Below are 21,994 nucleotides of genomic sequence, written 5' to 3' on the forward strand. Positions count from 1 at the left end.
TTATTTTGAGTGTAATGAAGTGTCTGATGAATTTTGCATTTTAAAAGGCCCCTTTTCTTTGCATTCCTACCTTGACACGTTGTGATTAACTCGACAGACGGAGAGCTGGTTTCGGCGTTCCACCAGACGTGGACACACTTATTTACCCTCCTGGCCACCCTCCTGAGGAAGGCGGCGGCTGCCTCTCTGCCGCCCATCGCCGCGGGGCTGGCCCAGCACTGGGCGGCGGTGCTTGGTAAGGGGCGCTCGCACCCAGCTGGGGCCTCCTGCCGACCCAGATGGGGACCATCGTTGTCACACCTGTACGTCGTACGCGTGCCCTCTCTAAAATGAAGCAGTGACGGCATGGCCGTGAAAGAGACGCTAGGTGCTTGCTTCAGGACGTTTACAGTGAGTGCCCGTGAGGGCCCCAAAGTGTGTGTTAGAAACACTGAAACGCCTTTCCGGGGACCATGAAAATAGGTAAGACGGGCCCCTGGCGTTAGGCAGGTGCACGTGACGCGACTCTAAAACAGTGAGAGAGGTTAACCGTGGTTGGCGCGGGGACCACGCTTCCCTCACCTGCGTGCACGTGCTTACGCGGGCAGACCTGCGCCTGGGTCACGTGGAGCGTTCTGGTGAAAGTGGTGTCTGCTGTCCGGACACAGGGCTTCTCCTACAGCGAGTTCTCTCTCACAGAAGTGCCGAGGAGATAGTGTCGTTATTTTTAGACGATGTTTCCTTAACTACTTAAATAACTGCTGCCTTTGATTTTTCATAGTTTCTTCTAAACTTTAGCATGACAAGAATCTTTTTTATATAAATGTTTTAAGTAACTTTTGTTACTTTTTAAAAATAACCAGTTTAAATATATTCAAAGCTGAATTTAAGTTTCTAAGTTATCAGTAATTTAATTGACTTTTTTCCCACATTTTATTTTATCATTTGGTCATTCTGTAAGGTAAATGTGTGATATACTTTGTAACCAGAGAGTTGTTCTGAAGTAAGATTTATGGGGAAATACATGTATAACAGGAAACGGAGTTGTTAGGTACCTGTATATAGGAGTTCCCTAAGGGGAACAGTATCCATTTGGAGATCCTTATTTTAGTAAAAGAAGGAAAAGTTGAAATCGATTGACTGACTGGCTGAGGTGGAGATTTGCCTGTTGCCTGCTCGGGGCTTCCCTGCCTGAGTCACCAATAAGGCAAAGCAAGATGCCTAATGGGATGCACCGGCCGCCCGAGCCAGCTGGTCCTCGAGGTTTGTCAGCTGCTATGGAAACGCAGTGTTACCGGAGCAGGGCTGCGCCAAGCTCCTCCCCTTCCCGCCCAGGGTGCGACTCCAGCGGCTGTGAGGGAGGCTTGTGGCCTGTGGGCTGAGAATATCACCCTCTCCGGGCCTTTGCGGGGAGGGTTGCCGGCCCTGATTTAAGCCTGCTGCCCTGACACTGTTTCCCTAGGGACACAATCAAGACACATTAAGTTCAGAATCTTTCTGCAAAACACACACACACAATTTTATATAGTAGTGGTGCTGATCAAAAATAACCTACTTGTAAACAGTTGGCTTTGGTAATTGTGATGCCGGTGAAGACATAACTAATAACGATCCGTGATGTTCCTTGCCATGGAGATGTTTTTGTTTGTTTATTTGCTATGCCACGTATGCACACGCATTTAAAATATCTTGCGGTTACTGCAGCTTACGTCATTGGTAACCATCTTTGCTCAAACTTTCAAACTGGACTAATACTTAGACATGATTTACATGAACACAATTCTCATGAAATCCACTGCTAGTACTAAAGTATTTTTCTTAGGTCACTGAAGAACATGAGCATTTCTGTAACCTAAATCTAGGTAGAAAGTCTCCCGGTGGTAACTCTTACACAAGTATGAATCCGAAATAACATATAAATAAAGCCACACAATTGTAAGCCGGTGCCAGCAATTTAATAAAATGACCGTCATGCAGCACACGTTCCTCTGATTACATTCATCAGCGCTCACAACGGGAGACTAGTACGGCTCATTCAGTGTGGACCTTCCGACTTGGCCCGCCCGCTCTGTCCGCTCTGCCGTGTCTGCACATCCGTCCCTCACACCCTTGCTCTCCCGCAGAACGACCGTGACCCTTTGATCCCGCCAGCGCTGCACTCCGTCTCGTTTTGGGTCCCGTTCAGCATCAGCTGGTTTGGAAGGGGTTACACAGTCACACTTACAAGGTGGCCACCTCAGTAATTCAGGGTGTAGCTGCCTTAGCTTCTTTCTTGGTTAGCGATGAAATAAAAACGAAAAAGTTAAGAACTCTAGAGACTTTGTGGATCCCAGCAGACTCCAGAGGGATCTATAGCCATTTGTACACATCCCTCTTACAAGGAGTATTTTGGGTCCTGGCAGACACACGTGTGCATTTGTACACACACACACTCATTCACATAAAAAAAGAGCTCACATAAAAAGGATTCAATGAAAATTAAGTAGATTCCTTGATTCCGTGTGTGGTCTCAGTACTGTTTAAATTACCCTCAAACACCAGACCTGCTCTTGTCACCCTTGATCGCTTCCCTTCCTTAAAACTTACTGAGAGCGCTCTGACTCCCTTGCTCTGTTTCGAGGCAGTGTTCAGGCCCTCACGCGTGGAACGGCCCTCTCTTCCAGACAGGTTCTGCCAGTGCGCGGGGCTGTCCGCCTCCCGCCCCGCGCTCTGCACCGCCAGCCTGCAGTTCCTCGCCGTGCTCCTGACCGAAGAAGCAAAGAGGCGTCTTCGGGATAAGGACGGAACCAGTCCGTGTCCCAGTCCGACGATGGCTTCCCTTCTCGACGACACGCGGGAAGGTCAGAAGTCTCTAGAGCGACTCAGTGAAGTCATGATTCAGGTGCGCGATTTCTTGAGCTTTTAAAACTTTACTTTTTCAGGCTTGGTTTTGTAAAAAAAAAAATTTCAATCTTTTACATTAAAAAGTAATTAATACTGCCTGGACAGGTGTGGCTCAGTCGGCTGGGCAGCATCCTGCAAAGCAAAAGGTCACCTGTTCGTTTCCTGGTCGGGGCACATGCCTGGGCTGCAGGTTTGCCCCCAGGTCAGGGCACCTGTACGAGGCAGTGACCGATGTTTCCTCTCACGCTGATGTGTCTCTTTCTCCCCTGCTTCCCCCCTCTCTCTAAAAATAAAAAAATACATAGATCTTAGAAAAATAATAATTAATACTCATTATGACTACTTAAGTAATACAAGAGTGTGTATGTAGTTAAAGGAACCATTTCCTATTCAGTCCCACCCTGTGGTGTTGGCGAGAATACGACACAAATATTCAGAGGGAAATATTCGCGATCTAGGTCCAGCAGTGTATCAGAATAGTGAGTCGCATCCTGACCGCGGCCACTGGGAATGTGTCAAGGGTGATGGTGTAATCCACAGTTTGTTTCCACTTTAAAGACCGTTTCCGTCTTTGAAAATGTACTCACCCCAGTGACACTGGATTCACCTACATGAACCACGCGTATTTGAGGAGCCCATGTATACGAGGTGGCAGGCCTGGTCGTCACATTTGTGAGGACACGCCCCCCCTTTCCGAGCTTGGGTGCCTGCTTTATATTCTCCCTTGTTTTTTGCAATCCTGAAACACGAACCACGCTTTCTGTTTCATCAAAAACATTAGAAAATCTCTGTATTGCCATTTTATAAATAGGGTAACAGTGAAAACAAGCAGGAGTGTTTCCTGAGGTGGACAGCTGTCTTTTACCATCAGGAGGTGCCAGGTTTGGGGCATGAAGACTTGATTTGCAGGGACCGTGTGGCTTCATGCTCTGTCTTCTTGCCGTGAGGTTCAGCGGGACGCCAGTGTGTGGCCGGCCCTCTGCTCCTAGGACGCGGGGGTTTGCCCTTTCCTGCCTGTGCGAGCCCTGCTCACGCAGACCTTTCTGGAATGACCACGTGCTCGTGCTCCCCTGAGGCCCTGACGGCGCTGGAATGTGGACGAGGCCGCCAGCGGTCAGGCGGCTGCCCGGCCCAGCCCACACCTGCCCGAGGAGGGGTCACAGGCTTCTCAGGAGCGCGGCTCCGCCCAGATGGCCACTCCTGCCTGGGAGGCCCTGATGAGGAGCCTGATAAGGGGCCTGAGTTTCCTCCCTGTTGCCCTCCAGCAGCTGCGCAGACACTGGGTCTCTGGGGGAACAGGGTCCCCAGAGAGTGTCTCCATGTCCCTTCTTTTCGGGAGGACGCGGCTTCCCTGGAGCTACAATCCTCATTCCACTCAGTTTCTCTCCGTTTGCAACCAAGACCGGACACCGTTCACTGGTCTCATTCGCCATCAGAACAGCAGGCCTTGTTCCCCCGATGAGTCGCTGGGTGCTGTTTGGCACTTTAACGGACGTAATAAGCACCCTGGCTGGCGGGGCTCGGTGGGTTGGAGCGCTGTCCTGTACACCGGAAAGGTTGTGGGCTTGACCCCAGGTCAGGGCTCGGACCTGGGGTACGGGTTCCTTCTCCTGTCGGGCGAGTATGAGAGGCGACCAACCAGTCGACATTTCTTTTTCTCACCAGTGTCTGTCTGTCTCTCAAAGCAATGAAAAAATGTCCTTGGGTGAGGATTTTAAAATGTACTTAAAAAAATACATAATAATCAGGAAAACTCAGATTCACAACTAGACAAAACTCCTCCAGCCCCAACCCAAAAGCATCGGTCATTCCTGAGCTTTGGCTCCGGCTGAACAACCAGTCTTCTGCGGAGGAAGGGCCCCGGCGCTCCTTCACCCCTCTCCCCCTCTGGGAGCCAGGCTGACTCACGGTGCACTCGGATTTCTCTCCCCTGGAGGGAGGCCAGAGGGCCCCGCATCCAGGCCTCCGGGGCTGGGGGGTGGGGGGGTCAAGGTTTCTCCTGCTTGTTGGTGGTGCTGTGTTTCAGGGAGCCGTGACTGGGCTTCTGATGAGCACGGGTCCATGCAGGGAGCAGGAGTCGTGTTGACGTGCTACACTCAGGAAAGCAGTGCCACAGGATTGTGGTAAATGTACCACGTCCTGGTTTTTCTTTAATACTTCATAATATTATACAAGTCACTGTTTTTAATCTTTTGCTGTTACCTTCTGGGTCGAGGAGAGCGAGTCACAGGGCTATCACAGCGACCCTCCTAATGACGAGCTAATTTTCCCCTCCCCGTCCCCACGTTGCCCAGTGCATGCAGTGTTCGGTGTCGATGTGGGTGTGTTCACCAAGGACGTAAACCGTGTTTCCTAACAAGGCACACTGTTCTCGCTCACGTGAACAGCCGACTGTGAAGACGGGGTGTCGGTCGGGAGGGCGCGGGCAGGGCGCAGACGGAGTGAGGAGAGGCGCCGTGCCCCTCGGGAGGCGGGGCGTTATCGGTGAGCTCGTTAAACTGCAAGCTCTGTCGTTTCTGCCCTGCTTTCTATAAGATAGGTGAATTAAAATATTACTAAGCCACGTCAAAGAGCAGCGCATTATAATAACATACATCCACATAAGCCATGGTTTGTGCCATACGTTCGTTATAGGCAGCAACATAAACGCCAGTCTGTCTGTGATGTGTGGTCTTTGGCACAGCACTGAACCTCTTCTGACTCAGCTCTCCGTCCTTCTAGCCGGTTACCGTGCCGTGCCTGCAACTGAAATGCCTTGGCAGAGAACCGTTTAAGTGGCTGCTCTACAGCGGCACTCCATAAGGCAGGGCGTCAAACTCATGTTCACTGGGGCCACACCAGCCTCGCGCAGTTGCCTTCCGAGGGCCAGCATTTGAATATCCACTAAGAAACTGTTAGTGGGATTTTGACCATAACGTGCTGAATGCACCTGACTTGATGGAGTGCTGCCTCCCCTCGTGTGATACTCAGTGAGCTCCCTTTGCGAACACACAGAGATAACAGGATGGCTCTGCCCTGGTTACTCAGTTTGGGACGCCGCCTGTTGGTTTCCTGCTGCGGAGAACCAGACTGTGACTCCACACCCCAGCCCCCACCCAGCCACAGCGGCCTCCCTTCTGGTCCCCCAACATTACACACCCCCACGGTGACTAGCGATTACTCAGCATGCGGTGAGAGCAACGCACACGTGCTCACCTTCCGTTTCTGGCACAGCTTGCTTTTTTCTCAGCGGCAATTGTATCATTTTTCAATTTGCTGACTTTTCTGTTACCACCGATAAGCTCCCTGTCCCTCTCAGGAGGCTCAGAAGCATCCGAACTTGTCTCAGCCTCATTTTCCTCCGGAGGAAATCGCTCTCCGTTCCTGGTGACGGCCTGGTGCCCAGCGTCACCCTCCTCCCTGGGGAATTCCTGTAGGCCTCACTGTTTGCTGCCATCTCCTGTGTCCTGTGTCCTCTGTCCCCCGTCCCCCTTTCCTGGGCCATGCCGGGACAGTCTCTCTTCCAGCACCTTCCAGGGGAAAGGTGCGTAGGAGGCCTTTGTGAGACCGAATCTTCTGAACATGCTCATCCCCCCCAACGCTGAATTTCTGGCTGGGTCGAGGGAGGGCCTTAGGCTGGAAGGATCACTGACACGAGCAGCCGCTTCAGTGCGTCTGTGTAGAAGAGCAGTTCTCCCCCTGAGTTCACAGACAGAGCGGGGTTCTCGTGGCGGATGTAGGATTCACTCCACACGCTCTCACTGTCCTGGGATGCTTGCCCCCGCCTCACGGTTACACCCAGCGTGACCTTCGTCCAATACGCAGCCCTGGCCTGAGGTGTTGAACGTCTCATCCACAGCCAGGGATACCGAGGACAGGACGGGCCCCACCCCCACCCCGCAGGCCCCTCCCTCCTGGGTCTCAGCGCCAGATGTGTGCCCAGTTGTGAGTGGAGCTGTATCTAGTAATTGAGCCGTAGTATGTTTTATGGGAAATCGGCATTTGAGCTTAGTTTTAATCACCATATTATAAAGCTGGACTATTTTGAAAATTAACTGGTAGAAAGAAAAGTCGTGAAATCTGAGTTAACTGATAGTTATCAATCTCATGAGGAACTTCCTGATTCTGCCACTGGAACTGACGAGCCCTTTGACATTGTAGTAGAAATGCATGTGCATCTCCATGTGAGAGAGACTCTTACCACAGACAGTCCCACCTGAATCTGCTCAGGTCTTCAGAGCTCAGACACGCAGTAGTTGGGGAGCGCAGAGAAGAGGAGACGAGGTCAGGCCTTCTCCAGGGGGCAGACAGACAGGTGCAGGTCAGGGGCACCCCGGGGGGTGACGGGCCCTGTTTATTCCGCCGCGGGCCCCTGGGGGGGCGGCGGCAGCAGCAACAGCGGAAACCCTGCCGGGTGCGGGCGGGTGGGAGAAGACGGGGGTCTAGACTCGGGGTGTGATGCGTGGGTGTTCTGCTCTCTTCGCAGTGCTACAGAGGGAAGCCCCCCGGAGACCCCCTGAGCAGCGTGGCGGGGCGCGGGCTGCTGGCGCTGCTGGCCGCCAGCCGACGGGCCCAGCGGCTCGCCCTGAAAGGTGGGTTGCGTGAGCAGCACCTGGCGTGCGTGCGGCGTGCCGTCGGTTCAGGTGCTGCTGCTTGTTCGTGTCCATTTCCTCTGACCCCACATGTAAAACACTTCCATGTTCAGGGTCGCTAGCAATAGTTAAGCGTGCATTACTTGTAACATGATAAGATCATGTGTGTAAATTTTTTGTGTGCAATGTTTTCTACTCTTGGAAATCTCTAAATATTAAAAGGCTTAAAAAGTAACACACCACTTAATTTTATAATAACTATATATTAGTAGCCACTAGCACGTTACATACCTAAAAAATAGAACATAGTTTTGATGGTGATGTCAGCAGCATTATAAGATCCTGTCTTTCAACATAAATCCCGAGCCTCGCCCTCCCACCCCGAGTGCTGCAGTGGCTCATCCGGAGAGCGCGAGAGCCCGGGTTCGAGAGTGGAGCGGGAGCACCAGCACCGCCAGGTCCCTGACGCCTGCTGAGGGTCACCGCGGGGACACAGGGTGCCCGTCCCAGAACGGAACTCGGACTCCGGGGTGCTGCACTGAGCTGGAACCTGGCCAGCCGTGGCCCGTTCCCTCCCTGGCACTGTTCCCCTGACTCACTCCTCGCTCGCTGAAAATACTCAGGTGGAGCTGGTCCGCAGTGTAAAGTGGGCTTTTGAGCGTTTGACTGACGTATGTGGCTCTGACTCCTGGGACGTGGCTATCCTTCGGCTGGCTTGGGGTTTTGTCTTCCAGCCGATCTGATAGGCAGCTGCGTCGCGCAGATGCAGCAAGTGCACGCCCAGCTGAGCCTCGACTCCCTGCGGCCGGGCAGAGCGGCGCTGCGGAGAAAGGTAGGGGTTCCGGGGTTCCGGGACGAGCACCCCGCCACGGAGAGGCCCTCTCGCCAGCGTGCTCCTGGTGCCCAGAGATGACAGACACCAACGCTGGGTCCACCCGAGTGCCTGAGCGAGAGGGAAGGCACAGTCAGATAACTCAGTGGGGTTTCTACGTTAGCAGTTTCGGGGGGTTTGTGCTGTGTCTCAGTTCCCCTTTGAAGACCCTTAAATGGAAGGCGTGTGTCTGTTCTTATGGATGTTTGTTTTGGAGCGTGTGCGGTACCGCGCCACCAGAAGCAAATCCCTCCGAGTGAGCACAGGCACCCTCGGGGTGAGCCCTGACTTGCCCCGGCAGGCGCTGCTCTGACCTTTCCTGTGTGCTGTCCGGGGCACATTCGCGGCAGCACCGTCGCGCGGCCCTGCAGCCCAGCAGGGCGGGTGTTCCCAATGTGATCAGCTGGGATAGTCCTTCCAACTGCGTGTGTACGCAAGCTTGAAGGAACACCGTTTTCATGCGGTGGCAGTGGTTAATAGTAGTGACCCTGGTTAGGAAGATCTGCCACACAGGCCCCTTGAGAAGACGGAAGTGTGTGTATTTGTAAAGATGTAAGTACACACTCGTGTATGCAGCTGAGGCCACTGGGGAGCCGTCTGTGGAATCACCGGTTTCAGCTGCGTTCGGTGAGAAACCAAGCGGAAGCCACGTTTCATCACGTGATTGATGCCGGGTGTTACCGTGGCTTCCAGCTTCGCTTCCTGCCTCCTCGCTCGGCCCAGGCCCTTTTCCTCGGCATTGGGCAGGCCGGCCCGCACCTGCGGTGACCGAGCACCCGTGGGTACCTGCTTCACTGTGTTAAGATGAAACAGGGAGCTTCCTGCGCATCTCAGTCTCTCCACGCACGGGAGGACAGAAGCCACCTTCTCGTGGTGGGTGGGCCTCCTGAGATGCGTCACCCTTCGGAGCTCAGGAGCTCCTCGGCCCCGGGCCGTGATGGGTCGGGCGTGGCGAGGGTGCGGCTGCACCGCACCGGGCCGAGGGACCGGGAGCTGCGGTGCCTGACGGGGGCTGTGCCTCTGTGCGCCCACTGCTCAGCGCTCTCTGTCTGGACAGGAGGACGGCTTCGCCAGAGAGTTAGGCACGGCCATGCAGCTGCTGAGGAACTGCCTGTATCAGAACGAGGAGTGTAAGGTGAGCTGCGCCACTTCCCGGGTTCTCCTGGCAGCGCCGGCCGGGGCAGCTCCGTCTCTGTGTGAGGTGCGCGGGCCGGAGAGCGGAAAACCCTGGGACGCTTCTCAGATGCACAGCCGGCTGGCCTTTAACCTCCGTTCTCACATCGGTGCCCCTGACCTTCTGGTCCCTCGGCACTGACCACAGTCCCCGTCACACCTGAGTTTTTTATCACTGAGACCTGGACGTCAGGTGGCTCAAGCAGACGTGCGTCCCGTCTGTTTCGTGGGGTGTCTCCCTCGTTCTTGCCGGGATGGAGCGAGAGGCTGCGTGTGTCTTTGAGACGGGAGTTTCGGAGGCGGCTGGTTGTCAGACGGCTGGCTTCCCAGGGAGCGAGTGCAGGTGTCTGTGTCCCTCAGGGGAGAGGACGAGCCTGTCCCCGGCTGCTGTGGGGGGGAGCTGCCGCCACGGCTGAACGGAGCCCCACCCTCCGCCGCCTCGGGGGGCTCTGCACCCCAGGCCCCGCTGGCCCGGAGCCGCGCAGGTGCCCGCTCGCTCTGGTGTGAGTGGGGGGCCTGAAAACACTGCCACACCCCCGAGTGATTTATTTCTCCCTGCGCCCATACACTGGGTGTGCGTACACTTGCACACACACACACAGGGGGAGAGGGCGCTGCGCTGGGGACTGCTGTTTGGGGTTTGACCTCGTGCTGCGTTTCCCCGCGCTCTGACCGGTGCTGCCTTCCTTCCCGCCCGCGACAGGAGGCGGCGCGTGCGGCCCACCTCGTGCCGGTGCTGCACGCCCTCTGGCCTTGGCTTCTGATGGACGACTCCCTGATGCAGGCCGCCCTGCAGCTGCTGTGCGTCTACACCGCGAGGTTCCCCAACGGTAAGAGCCCGGCCTGCCTTTCGGTGACGGGGTGTGCTAGAACCCCAGTGTCCTGTGCTCTGGTTAAAGCGGGGGGGCAAAACCAGCACACGGTTCGGCGTGTTTCTCCTGCTCATCGGGGGTGGGCTGGTCGAGGGCTCACCTCCTTGTAGGTATCTGAGAGCAGGCAGGTGTGTTCGAATGTTGTGGAGAAGTCGTGACCCAGCTCTGGGAATGGGGGGGAGAAACTGGCCTCATTCCATCGGTGGGGAATTGAACTTCGTAGGAAAATTGGGAGAGTGAAAATTATGATGTCAGCCCTTAAAACAGAGGGAAAGGCTAAAACTTTGATAGCTTTGAGAGCAGGGCACTGGCTTGATGAAAGGTCATTCTGGATGCGGTGGGTCGGTGATGGTTGGTACAGCTGGACACCTTTTCCTTCCTTTCATTCCTGGGTGGGACGTTTTATTGAGCACCTACTGTGGGCCATACATTTGTGGAGGCCAGCCGCTGAGGGCGAGCGTACACAGGGAGGAGGTGGTGTGAGGGGAGCTGAGACTGAGCGAAAGGCTGCGTGAGTGGGGGGACAAGACACTGCTAGGGGGGTGGGGCGGATTGCTGGTGCTCCCCAAGGTTGTGCGCTTTCTCTGCCCATGTCCAGCAGTGTGGCAGCGGGGCTGTCCACGGAAAGAAGGGTGTGCGGAGGAAGGACTGGAGCTCAGCAGCAGATCAGAGCCCCCATGTGGCCCCCAGCGGTGCCACGATGAGCTTACTGCCCTCTGGAACTGTCCGTCCGTGGGGTCCCCGCAGCTCGCCTGTGGCCGGCCACCCTGGCCTTCGCGCCCCAGCGCCCTCCCTGTGGGGTGCGGGGGGTGCGTCTCCCTAGCGCTTACTCTGCCCGCCCCATTACCCCTCAGTTTAGGGTTTGGGGAAGGGAGGAGGAAGAAAGAATCAGTGGCTAACTGTTGAGCAAAAAAAAATCCACTTCCTTTAATATCAGTCTTTCGAAACCGTTATCTGTGTTACCTCCATACTTACAAGTGATGCAACTATCAGAATGTGATCAGGTAACTAAACTGAGGGAGAAACCTCCTGTTTTCCTGTCTGGTTTGTTTGCTTCCAAGCAACGTCGCCCCATTCGTGACAGTTTCACGGGACAGCGAGTGGGAACGGCGGTGTCTGCACACTGCTGTGCGGTGTGAACACGGGAAGGTCAGGGCGTGTGTTGCGTGTGCTGGCCCCGCGTGAGTTTGTCTCACAGAACGTGGTCGTGCTGTAGCCGGCCCGCGCCTGGGCCGCCAGGGTCTCTCAGCCCCTGCCTCTGCTGCGTGGTACAGTCCCGCACGCTCCTGGTTCCCGTGCGATCGTCTCCCTCGCTCGGCGACTCCCAGACGGTGGTTTAATTTACCGAGGAGGCACGAGAGGGGAGCACTCGGGGTGCCACTGCTGGCCGGGGCTGCTTGCGAGCTGTGCGGCCCGGGCGGGTCGCGGGCCTCTCTGAGCTGTGCCCTCCATCCGGCGTCTGTGGCCGTGGCGTTTGTCCTGTGCCCACACCGCGGCGTCGTCGTGTTTCTCCTTCCGGGAAGTGAAGGCACCGGACCCAGTGACCGCCCGTTTCTAACCCTCTTCTCCCGTTTAATTAGATGTCTAATTTAGGAACTGTTTAAACCCCTGTTATGCTTATTGTCTTTTTTAAGAAGTAGACTAGTGTTTCGCAGGTCTCTGTTGCGATCACAAGGCCTCCGTGGGGACAGCAGGGCCCCTCGGCTCGCTGGGCAGTCGGCACCGGCCCCGAGTGCCGACCTGCAGTTCACTGGCGATGGCCAGGTCGTCGCACAGACCGAGAGGCTGGGCCGCTGAGGGTGTGTGGAGCTAAACAGGGAAGCTGAGAAGCCGTTGTGACGAGCTCTTGTCTTTAAGGTTGCAGTTCTCTCTGCTGGTCCAGTCCTGGACCGTCTCCGGTGCCGGCCGCCTGCAGGGGCGGCCCCGGCAGCTCGCTGATGCTGTGCGTGCTGAAGCTGGCCTCCCAGGAGCCCCTCGGGAGCGCCGCCGTCCAGCAGACGGTCTTCCTGCTGCTCTCGAACCTGGCCCTGTCGCACGACTGCAGAGGGGTGATCCAGAAGGTACGTGCCTGCGCGCTCGCGGCCCTTCCCGCCGGGGGCAGCAGTGAGAAGCCCAGACCTCAGCTTCTCGGATGAACTCGCCCCACGTCAAGACACGTGATCGGAAAGGGTGGTGAAGCGACGGCGAGGTTCCCTTTGTTTAAAGCCGGCTGGAAGTTGCTGCATGAGAATTGCAGAGGCTGGAATTTGATCAGACCATTTCCTTTCAGCTCATCTTCTTTGCTCTGGATTATGTTTCATCACTCTGAGATGAAAGGCAGCTGCCTTACATTTATTTGAGATCATGAAAGTAATAGATCGGTCTTTAAACAGAGCAAATTGAGCAGTGACAATTTCAGCGCAATTTACGTTGTCAGAATGGTTCATGAAATCACGGCCCCTTTTTCTCTGAGTGAGCCCTGACTGCTGTACGACGGAAGGTGATTTCATCAGCCCCCTGGGCCTCCCAGCTGGACTTCTTTATCGCTGGTTTTAATTTAAAAGGGATTGCATGGTCGAAATAAATTCCAGTACAGCCATTCAGTTAGACCTCATTTGGGGGCGTCTCAGCAGAATCCCTAAAATTTAAGTACGGTCACATCATCTGTCACTAGTACACGTTTCAGGCGTCCGACGCAGTGGTTTGACGTCAACGTATCCTAGGACGCGACCACCACAGTGGGTGCAGACCCCTCTGTGCCCGCACGCAGTGACGTTATTACGCCGCCATCGACAGCTTCCCTGCGCCGTGCTCCCCATTCCCGCGGCTCGTTTCTCCTGTAACCAGAACTTGGTGCCTCGTGTTCTCCTTCACCAGTTTCTCCCATGCCCCCCCAGTCCCCTCCCCTCTGGCGGCCATCTGGGGGTGGGGGTGGGGGGGGTGTGCTTTCTTGTCCTCCCCACAGGGTAGCTCGTAATGAGCAGCGGAAGTGCCGGAAGCCAGGGAAAACTCGGGAGGCCCGAAATAACCCCCACACTGGACTAGCAGTCCTAGGTCATTAAGAGCTGGCTGTAACTGCTTTATCCACCCTCAGAAAGGGATTACTGAGAATTAAAACTTGAGCACTGTTTTGTTCTCCCTAACTTTCTCGCTCGTACCTGGAAACAGCGTAGCTGGAGCACTGGGAAGGTTCTGGAGGAAGGAGATACTGAAGTCGGGAGAAAGGGTAGAAGGCTCGTTAATTGGTCTCCAAGGGACGGAGCAAATAACGTTCTCTCTGTTTACCCGCAGACCAACTTCTTACAGCACTTTCTGTCTCTCGCGTTGCCAAAAGGAGGGAATAGACACCTCAGCCGCCTGGCCGTGCTCTGGCTGAAGCTGCTGCTGAGCGTGTCCCTCGGGGAGGAGGGGCAGCAGATGATCGTGCGGCTGGACGGCTGCCTGGACCTGCTGGCGGAGATGAGCAGGTTCCGGCTGCGGCGCGGCCCGTGCCTGCCTCTCCTCATCTTCCACAACATCTGCTTCAGCCCCGCCCACAAGCCCAGGGTCCTGGCTAACGGTGAGTGCCTCTTCACACACCGCGTGCATGCACGGCCTGGATGATGCGTGTGCTGGTCCACAGTGCGCTCCATTCAGACCGAGACACGGCATCGTCGTGCAAGTGATCTGCCAGGCGTTCACCCAGCCCCGCGCTGTGGGGGGCGCAGTGGGCGGCAGAGACGGCGAGTCAGGGTGACGCTTGGCCTCCGAGACGGACCAGGTGGGGCTCCGGCCCTCGAGGAGCCCCCATGGGCTCTCCAGAGCCCCCTGGCTTCGCCGCCTGCCGGGCGAGGGCCACTGCCGGCTTTGGTCCGCAGGCCCAGACGGTCCCGGTGGACGGGGCCATGGTGCGTGGGGCTTGGCCTGGCTGTTGGAGTGGGTCCCGAGGGCTCCTTGCTTCTGGTCACGTCGGGCTCCGTCTCCCCTGCAAACAACCACCGCCTCCCAGGGGGCACAGGCTAACACCCCTCCGAAACCACCTCAGAAGCGGGGAAGTGGTGGGAGACTCCCGGGCCAGCTGGGGTCGGGAGTCTGTGCCCAGAGGGGCAAGAGGCACACAGAAACGGCCCCGTCGCTCCAGGGGCGTTTGCGGACACTGTGTGCTCGGGAGCGCTGACGGGTCGGTGACGGGCGTCAGGGTTCCCCGTGGTGGCAGGCTGGGGTCATCCTGCCCGTGTTAAGCTGGAATTCCAAAGAACCGGCCTTTTAGGAAGAGGGTGGATCGGAATTAGGGTGGTCCCCCAACCCTCATCCGGGGGACGATAAGGAAAAGAACACGCGTGAGACTGGGCACGACAGACTGCCCCCAAGCGCTCTGCACCCCGAGACTCGTGGCCCCGGTGGCCCCTGACCTGGGCTCCAGCTGGCCCTCGATGGGCAGTGCCTGTGGGCACTTCGAGAAGCGAACGTCCACTCTGATGTGTGGAGGACAAGGTCACGTTAAGCTTTCAATAGCCCCCACGTGTGCGTGAGTTTTCAGAAGTGTTACCTGTGCACGGTCGAAGGAGACCAAGCCTGTCGGGGAGCAGGGCCCCAGCAGCGAGCAGCTGTCTGGGCTTCAGGCGTTGCCACTGCAAACCACGGACTGAGAAGCGGCTTTGCGGATACCCCCCTGTTCAGACAGTCAGTGGGAAAACCTTGGGAACACTTATAGGGGACGGGAAACTGAAACGTGGGGGGGTTTGGAACGAGAACCGAACAGCTTCGAGAACTTCACCGTCCAACACAGTAACTGCTTCGCCTCGTGGAGGTGTTTGAACTTGAAGTGACTGACACATGGTACTTGCGGGAGCCTCACCGCTCAGCACGTTAGCGCCTCAGTGGCAGGTACGGCAGCTCACGCCGGCCTGGCGGTGTCCGGGGCGGCCGAGGAGAGACTCGAGGGATAGAAGACCGGTCAGGGGCCGGTGTCCGGCATGCGGCCCAGGGCGCCGGGACGGGGACAGGGCGTTGGAAGATGTGGGGAGAGGGGATAGGGTGGCGGCCGCAGAGGGGTGGGGCGGGCTGGCCACATGGCTGGTCGAGGTCCTCGGAGCGGAGGAGGAGGGAGGGGAGGGGATGTTTGACGTGGTGACGACCCAGCGTGGGACACCTGCTTCAGGACACAGATTCGCAGGTGGAAGGGACTCAGATCGTTCCAGGCAGAGAAATACAGAGGAACTGCTCCCAGACACAGGGGAGGAAACCGGCCCGACACCGCAGGGAAGGTGGGGTGGACACCGGCCCTGGCAGAGCTTCAGGGGGCCATGCCCTGAGTGCGGCTGGGGTTGGGTAGCGGTTGAGACAGTCCAGTCGGGGGCGAGGGGGGGGCGGGGGCAGTCTCGGGAGCAGCGGGGACCAGCCTGCAGGTGAGGGGGCAGCCGACCGCGGTACCAGAGCCCCATGTCTGCCCCCCGCTGCTCAGAGGTCACCTCGGGGAGCAGCTGCTTTTCCTTTTTCTGGAAAAGACTTTAAATCCCTTACAACGTCTTGGACACCCCTGAACAGAATCGCTGAAGCAGCACTGTGTCTGCTGTGATCGTGGGGTCTCCCATCCGGCTAGTGTTTGCTGAGTCCTCACACGAGGGGGCGCAGCGGCTGGGGCCCCCCGGGGAGCAGGCAGGCTCTGCTGTCCGCTGCGGCACTGCAGCCAGAGGCACCGGCAGGCGGGGCGGGGCCCAGACCCGATGGCAGACGTCTCGACACTCTGAAGTCCCACCCTAGAGAGAGAAAACATCCACCCCAGTGGGCCTCGTGCTGCTCTGAGCGGCCCGGCTGTCCCCCAGGCCCCAGCCTCTCTGGCTCTCCGAGAAGGGCAGGCGGCTGTGGGCCGCTCCCAGGCTTGCGCCCGCCCTGCGGCTGCCTTTGCAGAGAAGGGCCGTCTCGCGTGCGGACGGGCGTCTGAGCGGCTTTCCCCCGGCACACAGGACCCCAGCAGTGCATGCTCCTCTACAGCGCGTGGTCCTTCGTGCAAGGCTCACCTCCTGCTGCTCCTTGGCTGTCAGTTTACACAGCGGCCCGTGCTGCGGGTGTGCCCGCGTACCAGTCTTTATAGTTTGTCACGAGCACGTCTGTGTTCCTGCACACCAACCTGAGAGTGCTAATTGAAGAGCTTGTTAGTTAGTGCGGCTCACCGCGGAACCCTCACTGCTCCGTTGCTGCAGGCGGGCGCACTGCTGATGTGGGAAGGGGCCGGAGACGGCGGAGCCAGAGACCGCGGGGCTGCGCTGCCATCCTGGCTGCGGCCTGGCTGTCTCGGAGCCCGTTAAGGTGTCCCCCCTCGTGCCGCGCGGTAGGAGGGACGGTCCGACCCCGAGGTGAGAGAACGCAGTGTCGAGTCTGGGGCCGACCCTTTTCTGTGTTGGTCCCCAGAGAAAGTCGTCAGCGTGCTGGCCGCCTGTCTGGAGAGCGAGAGCCCGAGCACCCAGAGGATCGGGGCCGCCGCGCTCTGGGCTCTGACCCACAACTACCAGAAGGTCAGTCCGTGAAGCCCCCATCGCACCCGGGGGCAAACACTGACCCCTTGGGCACCCGGGGTGTCTGTGGGGCATTGGCGTGGGCCCGGCCCACTCGGGGCCGTGGTGTGCTGTGCGAGCACCCGCTGGCGAGCAATCCACAGGCCGGCCCCGGCCACCAGCCCTCCCCCCAGCATGTCTCCTTGTGGAAGGGCTTCTTTCTTTGGGCTGAGTTTTCCCCGTTTGTGTGAGTTGCTTTGCCGTATTGGTGCCATGTTGTTCTAGGTTATTTACGCTCAAAGAAGGGTCACGGAAAAACGCATCTTGAAATAAAACCAAGTAACCAAGTTTTATCCAGCCACGGGATCTCCCTCCCTGTGGTGCAGCTGGTTGCTGAGTTTCGGGCTAAGCCCAGCTCTCCAGCCCCACCCACTGGGCAGCAGGCGGGACCCGTACCCGCTCCCTCCGGCTTGCCTCCTCTCTCCCTGCAGACATCTCGTCTCACCCCTGGGAGAGAGGCCCTCGCCCCCCCCCGGGGATTCAGTCATGGCCGCGTGACAGTGTGAGCGTGGACAGGTGTCCCCGGTGGGCTCTCAGCTGCCGTCGCTTGTCGGGGCTGCTGTTCGTCCTGCTGGACGGCGTGCGTGCTCCCAGGACAGGGGGCTGCTGCCACCCTGTCACCCTGGGCCCCAGGGCTCGGCGCTCTGATGCGCCACTCAGTAAATTTCTGCCGGCCAGCTGGTCACGTGGGACGCTGGTGCTGGGCCCCGAGGTCTGAGGGAGCAAGAGGGAACCAAATGGAGGTGCAGCAGTGTGAAAGAGTGGGTCAAGGTTAGGGAGACGGCGGGAGGAAGGGGCAGCAAGGACGTGGGACCGACGGGGAGGGATCCAGGCGGGGGGGTGGGGGTTGGGGGGGGCACTGACTGTGTCCTGACCCCTCACACGTGGAAACAGGTCTGACTCGGGGTCGTCCCGTGTTCTCCCCAGGCGAGAGCGACTTTGAGAAACCCGTCGATAAAAAGAAGAGTGGAGGAAGCATATTCCTTAGCAAAGAAAAGTAAGTTTCCTTGGGAGAGATGGCAGCTAAACTTGGAAGGTACGGAGTGAATGCCCCGATGAATGGAATATTTGGGCAGTTCATGGTGAAACAGCAGTTTCTTCCGTGCTGCCGTGGGACAGTGACACTCGAGGAGATGGTTAGTCGAAGCATTGTACAGTGTGCTGGTATTTGGCCCATGCTTTTCATGCTAACATTTTAAAGTCATAAAATATAACAGTTCCTTCAAACACATCTGCGATTGATCTTTCTCCAAGTCATTTTTCTTGCACTGGACTTTGCTGGCGGCCCCCTGGGCTGCACTGGGTTCTTGGGGGGTGGGCGCTGGGCCCGTCAGCGCTGACCTCGGCTCGGCCAGGAGACTTCGCTGTCACCCGGGCAGCTGAGCCCTCCTTCCACGGACAGGGCCCGTCACCCCCACGTCCTCGGGCCCTGCAGTTCCGTCCACACGGGCGGGGCCCGCCGTTTAAAGTGCAGAGTCCACTTGAAGTGGTGCAGGTTCTCAGTGAGCCTTGTTCTCCCACCAATTTTGTGCTCAGACACGTTTCTGTAGTGTGATTTTTCCCGAAGGGGTCGTGGGATTTTTGTTTCATTTGTTTCCAGCCGCGACCACGAGCTTCCGGAGGTCGTGACTGACCGAGTGGAGGTCGGTGTCTCCGGGGTGGGCGGGAGGGTGTGGGTCATAGAGAGCGGCACCACGCACCGTGCAGATGCACGGGTTTCAGTGTGACTCTTGGGCTAACCCGCTAATGGAAAGCAAAGACAAGCCTGTGGCTTCTCTGTCTTCTTACAACGTGAGTGTCCTGGTGCGAGTCCGCCACGGGGTGCGGTAGAACCTCGGCCACGCTCGGGTGTGGCACTGAGTTTAATCACCTTGCTCCCCACACCCGTGTTTTTCTCTCTCAGCCTGTGCAAGCTCAGAAGAACACCCTCTGAGGGCCTATCACTTGAAATGTCTCGAAAACCTCGTCCAGCAGCTGGCCTGTTCCTGAGGACGGAGAGGACGGACAAGGACGGAGGCGCTCTGCCCTGCGGCTGCAGCTGTGGCAGGTGGACAGGCGAGCCGCGCCGGGGAGCGGTTGAGAAGCCGCTCCGTGCCCAGCTGTCGCCCCGGGACAGGTGTGCCATCCTCAAGGTGCTGGCGCCTCTCTTCCCGACGGGACACGGGCTGCGGCATCCACTCCGTCCCGCGTGTCCCGCCAGCTCTCTCCGGGTGAGAGCAGCCGACCCGAAGGTGACGTGGAGAGAAGGCACGGAGAGCTCTGGAGACCACCTTCTCTGTGCAGTTGCTTTGTGAGACCCTATTTAACAGTTATTTAATAAAATGAAGTATTTTAGAGACTGGAACTGACTCATGATTAATGGCTGCCCGCAGACTTCTATCATCTCGTGGACATAAACTTTAGGGATGGAAAGATGATGTCGTATTCTGATTTCCTTTTGTAACTTTTCTACATTAAATTCGGCTCTTGTCAATACAGATCCTTGTCTTTTACACCTTCAGGTTGTCTAGAACATACTCAATTGTGAAGGGATGTTTGTGTATAAATGTGCATAATTTTGTGAGTGGCTTTTTTCCTGCAATTTTTAGTGATATTAACTCCTTCCCATGTGTTTTGTAAAGCTACTTACTTTATTCTTTTTGCCTTTCGACCTCTGAAATGTTGTTACCGGAGGAAGAAATGGAGTTTTCGGTGACACAGTTCTGGGCTCAAATTCCTGCTCAGTCCAGACGCCACGAAGAGCGGGACTGGAAAGCCGACTGGCCCGAGCCCTGCCGCGTGCCCCGTGGCCCACCTGCATCGGAGCCCCCCAGGACGCTGTGGGAGCACAGAGGCCCGGCCCCTGACATGTGGTTGTCACGTCCTGGGGGGTGGGTGTTGCCCCAGGTGACCCCGGCGGTTGTGAGAACCGCTGGGTCGTCCCCGGTTTCACAGAAGACTGCTCGGAACGTGAACCTGACCGTCAGCTCCTTAGTGGTGACATCAGGGCTTGACTCTGGGGCTGTCGATCACCGAAGGGTTTCTTCTCCCACGTGTCCCTGGTTGAGGCGGAGCCGGGGAACAAGTGGAGGGGGCAGGGCGTGGCCTGTGGGCTCCGAGGCCCCCGTGCCTGGTCAGGGCATGTCCGAGCTGCTGCCATGTGAGGCGGGGCACAGACCATGGGGAGGCCCCAGGGCTGCGCCCCTGAGCAGTTTGGGGGGACTGCTGCCGCCACTTCTGAAAACAGGAGACAGCTAGAACTTTTAGGGCCCCAACGGGAGCCTCCCCCACTCTTCCAGACCCCCCTTCACCGGTGAGTGTCTGGGGGGCTTTTCCCTGGTGTCTGTGCAGAGTGGGGGACAGACAGAGCGTGCCCGCGTGCCTGCAGGTCACCCACTGTCCTTGCCATCTGGAGTGGGCTCGTCACTCGCAGCCATTTTCTGTCGTTGGCCTTGGGGGCTGTGCCCGGCTGTCCCCGTTTCCTCCGATCTGCTTGGCTGTGACCGTGACCGTGACCGTGACGGGCCTCAGGCTCAGCAGAGTAATGGGCAGGAATGGCCACGGGCTCCCCTGCCCCTCTGTGACCTATGTGCCTGCCTGCCATCCCCACTGAGAGCAGGAGCGGGCCACAGAGCCCGTGGGGTGCGGGGGCTCCAGGGTCAGGGACCTGGGGCGACCCGGGGACCTGGGAGCAGCCAGTGGCCCTCCCTGCTGCTGGACCAGGGGCCGAGGATTCCTGCCTCGTGACTGCCACCAGGGTCGTCCCTTACATGGGGTCAGTGACTAATTAATCTTAAAATGCCCCAAAAGTCGTCTTTCCTTCATTAAAACACTAGCGTTCTGTGTCCTGGCAACCCAAGGGAGGTGAGCTGTGTCGTGTGAAGCCGGGTCAGTTCCTGCGGCGATGTGGGCCCCGGGCCAGTGGGCACAGGCGCTCAGAGGGCCACCAGCGGGCCCAGGCCCGGCCCCGTGCTGTGCGGAAGGCGTGGGAGACACACTGATGGGCACGGCTCGTCCTCCTGGGGGTCGGGTGGTCCTGCCAGTGGGTGAAGTGCTGCTCTCCTCCCTGTGCGTCGTGAACACGGAAAACTCAACCAGCCCGAACCTCAGCCGCCAAAGGAGCGTCTCAGCGTGGAGAAGCCATCCTTTGGAGGGGTCACTGTCCCTCTACCTGGTGCGACCTGCGTGATCCGGGGAGTCCGAGGGGGTGGACAGTAAAACGCCGCTGTTCTTAGAGGCTGTTCTTGCTCAGTTAGAAGTGGCTCCTCGCAGGAAATTCCTCGTAGAACTCAGGTCTGGGGCTGAGGGGCAGTCCCCCGGGCCTTGGGGCGCTCACTTCGGGGTGGGGGGGCGCTACGCCTGGATCCCAGGAGCCCAAGACCTGGTGCGGGACCGGGGAGCTCGGCGGGGTCCCGACAGCACTCCTCTGCCAGCTTCAGCAGCCCCCTCTGCGTCCACGGACTCTGCCCCAGAAAGCGCCGGCTGTCTTCAAACAATGGCTCACAGAAGCTCCATGAAGTAACGTTCAGTAAGTTCCTGCTGAATGGATTTTGCACGAAAACCAAAAGAAAAACAGGTGTTTTCGTCGAGATGGTGCGGAAAACCTTGCACGCCAGTCTTTCTCAAGGATGCCGCTCCCTGTGGTGTGGCTCCGCCCCTGGCTGGGCCGGCGGGTGGGCGTCTGGGCCCCTCTGGTTCCTCCGGCGGTGAGACCCCACACTCGGAGCAGGCTGAGCAGTTCCCAGCAAACGCTTCTGAAAGCGTGACTTCCTCCGACCCTCGATCAGAACGTTCTTCCCTTGGCGTACCGTGGAGAGACGGAGTACAAAGGGGAAACTATTTTAATCGTTTTCTGACGCTATTCACAAAGATTGGGTCGCAGAGAAGCAGTTTATGGTTTAAAGCCGCCTTTTACAAGTTAAGAAGAGCCCCAATTGTCCAGGATAATGTTGGCTGCAGTAGGAGGGGTTTCTTTGTTCTGTTCCGGTGCAAGCCCCCAGAGGCAGCCCTTGGCTGGCCGTGCCCCCGGGGACTCGGGTGCCCGTCCTGCTGCCCAGCCACCGCTGATCCATGCCTCCTCCAGCGAGGCCCCTGGGGCCTGTCAGGAGGGGACAGGGCGGAGAAGGATTTGCCCAGCTCTCTGTCCCCCTTCTC

General features: G+C 57.8%; 1 protein-coding gene across 1 annotated transcript in view; it reads left to right on the forward strand.

Moving 5' to 3' along the window:
* Window positions 1-19,136, forward strand: part of RTTN (rotatin) — an 87,444-nt gene extending 68,308 nt beyond the window's left edge. Inside the window, exons 39-49 of the mRNA XM_028524605.2 lie at window positions 98-235; window positions 2,643-2,860; window positions 7,328-7,433; window positions 8,168-8,265; window positions 9,362-9,439; window positions 10,181-10,307; window positions 12,207-12,409; window positions 13,620-13,887; window positions 16,719-16,822; window positions 17,789-17,858; window positions 18,765-19,136. Of these exons, the coding sequence (XP_028380406.1) occupies window positions 98-235; window positions 2,643-2,860; window positions 7,328-7,433; window positions 8,168-8,265; window positions 9,362-9,439; window positions 10,181-10,307; window positions 12,207-12,409; window positions 13,620-13,887; window positions 16,719-16,822; window positions 17,789-17,858; window positions 18,765-18,850 (1,496 nt within the window). The 3' untranslated portion in view covers window positions 18,851-19,136. The remainder of the gene's footprint in view (window positions 1-97; window positions 236-2,642; window positions 2,861-7,327; window positions 7,434-8,167; window positions 8,266-9,361; window positions 9,440-10,180; window positions 10,308-12,206; window positions 12,410-13,619; window positions 13,888-16,718; window positions 16,823-17,788; window positions 17,859-18,764) is intronic.
* The last annotated feature ends 2,858 nt before the right edge of the window (window positions 19,137-21,994 follow it).

The sequence above is a fragment of the Phyllostomus discolor genome, chromosome 9, assembly GCF_004126475.2.
Source record: "Phyllostomus discolor isolate MPI-MPIP mPhyDis1 chromosome 9, mPhyDis1.pri.v3, whole genome shotgun sequence".
Lineage (NCBI taxonomy): Eukaryota > Metazoa > Chordata > Mammalia > Chiroptera > Phyllostomidae > Phyllostomus > Phyllostomus discolor.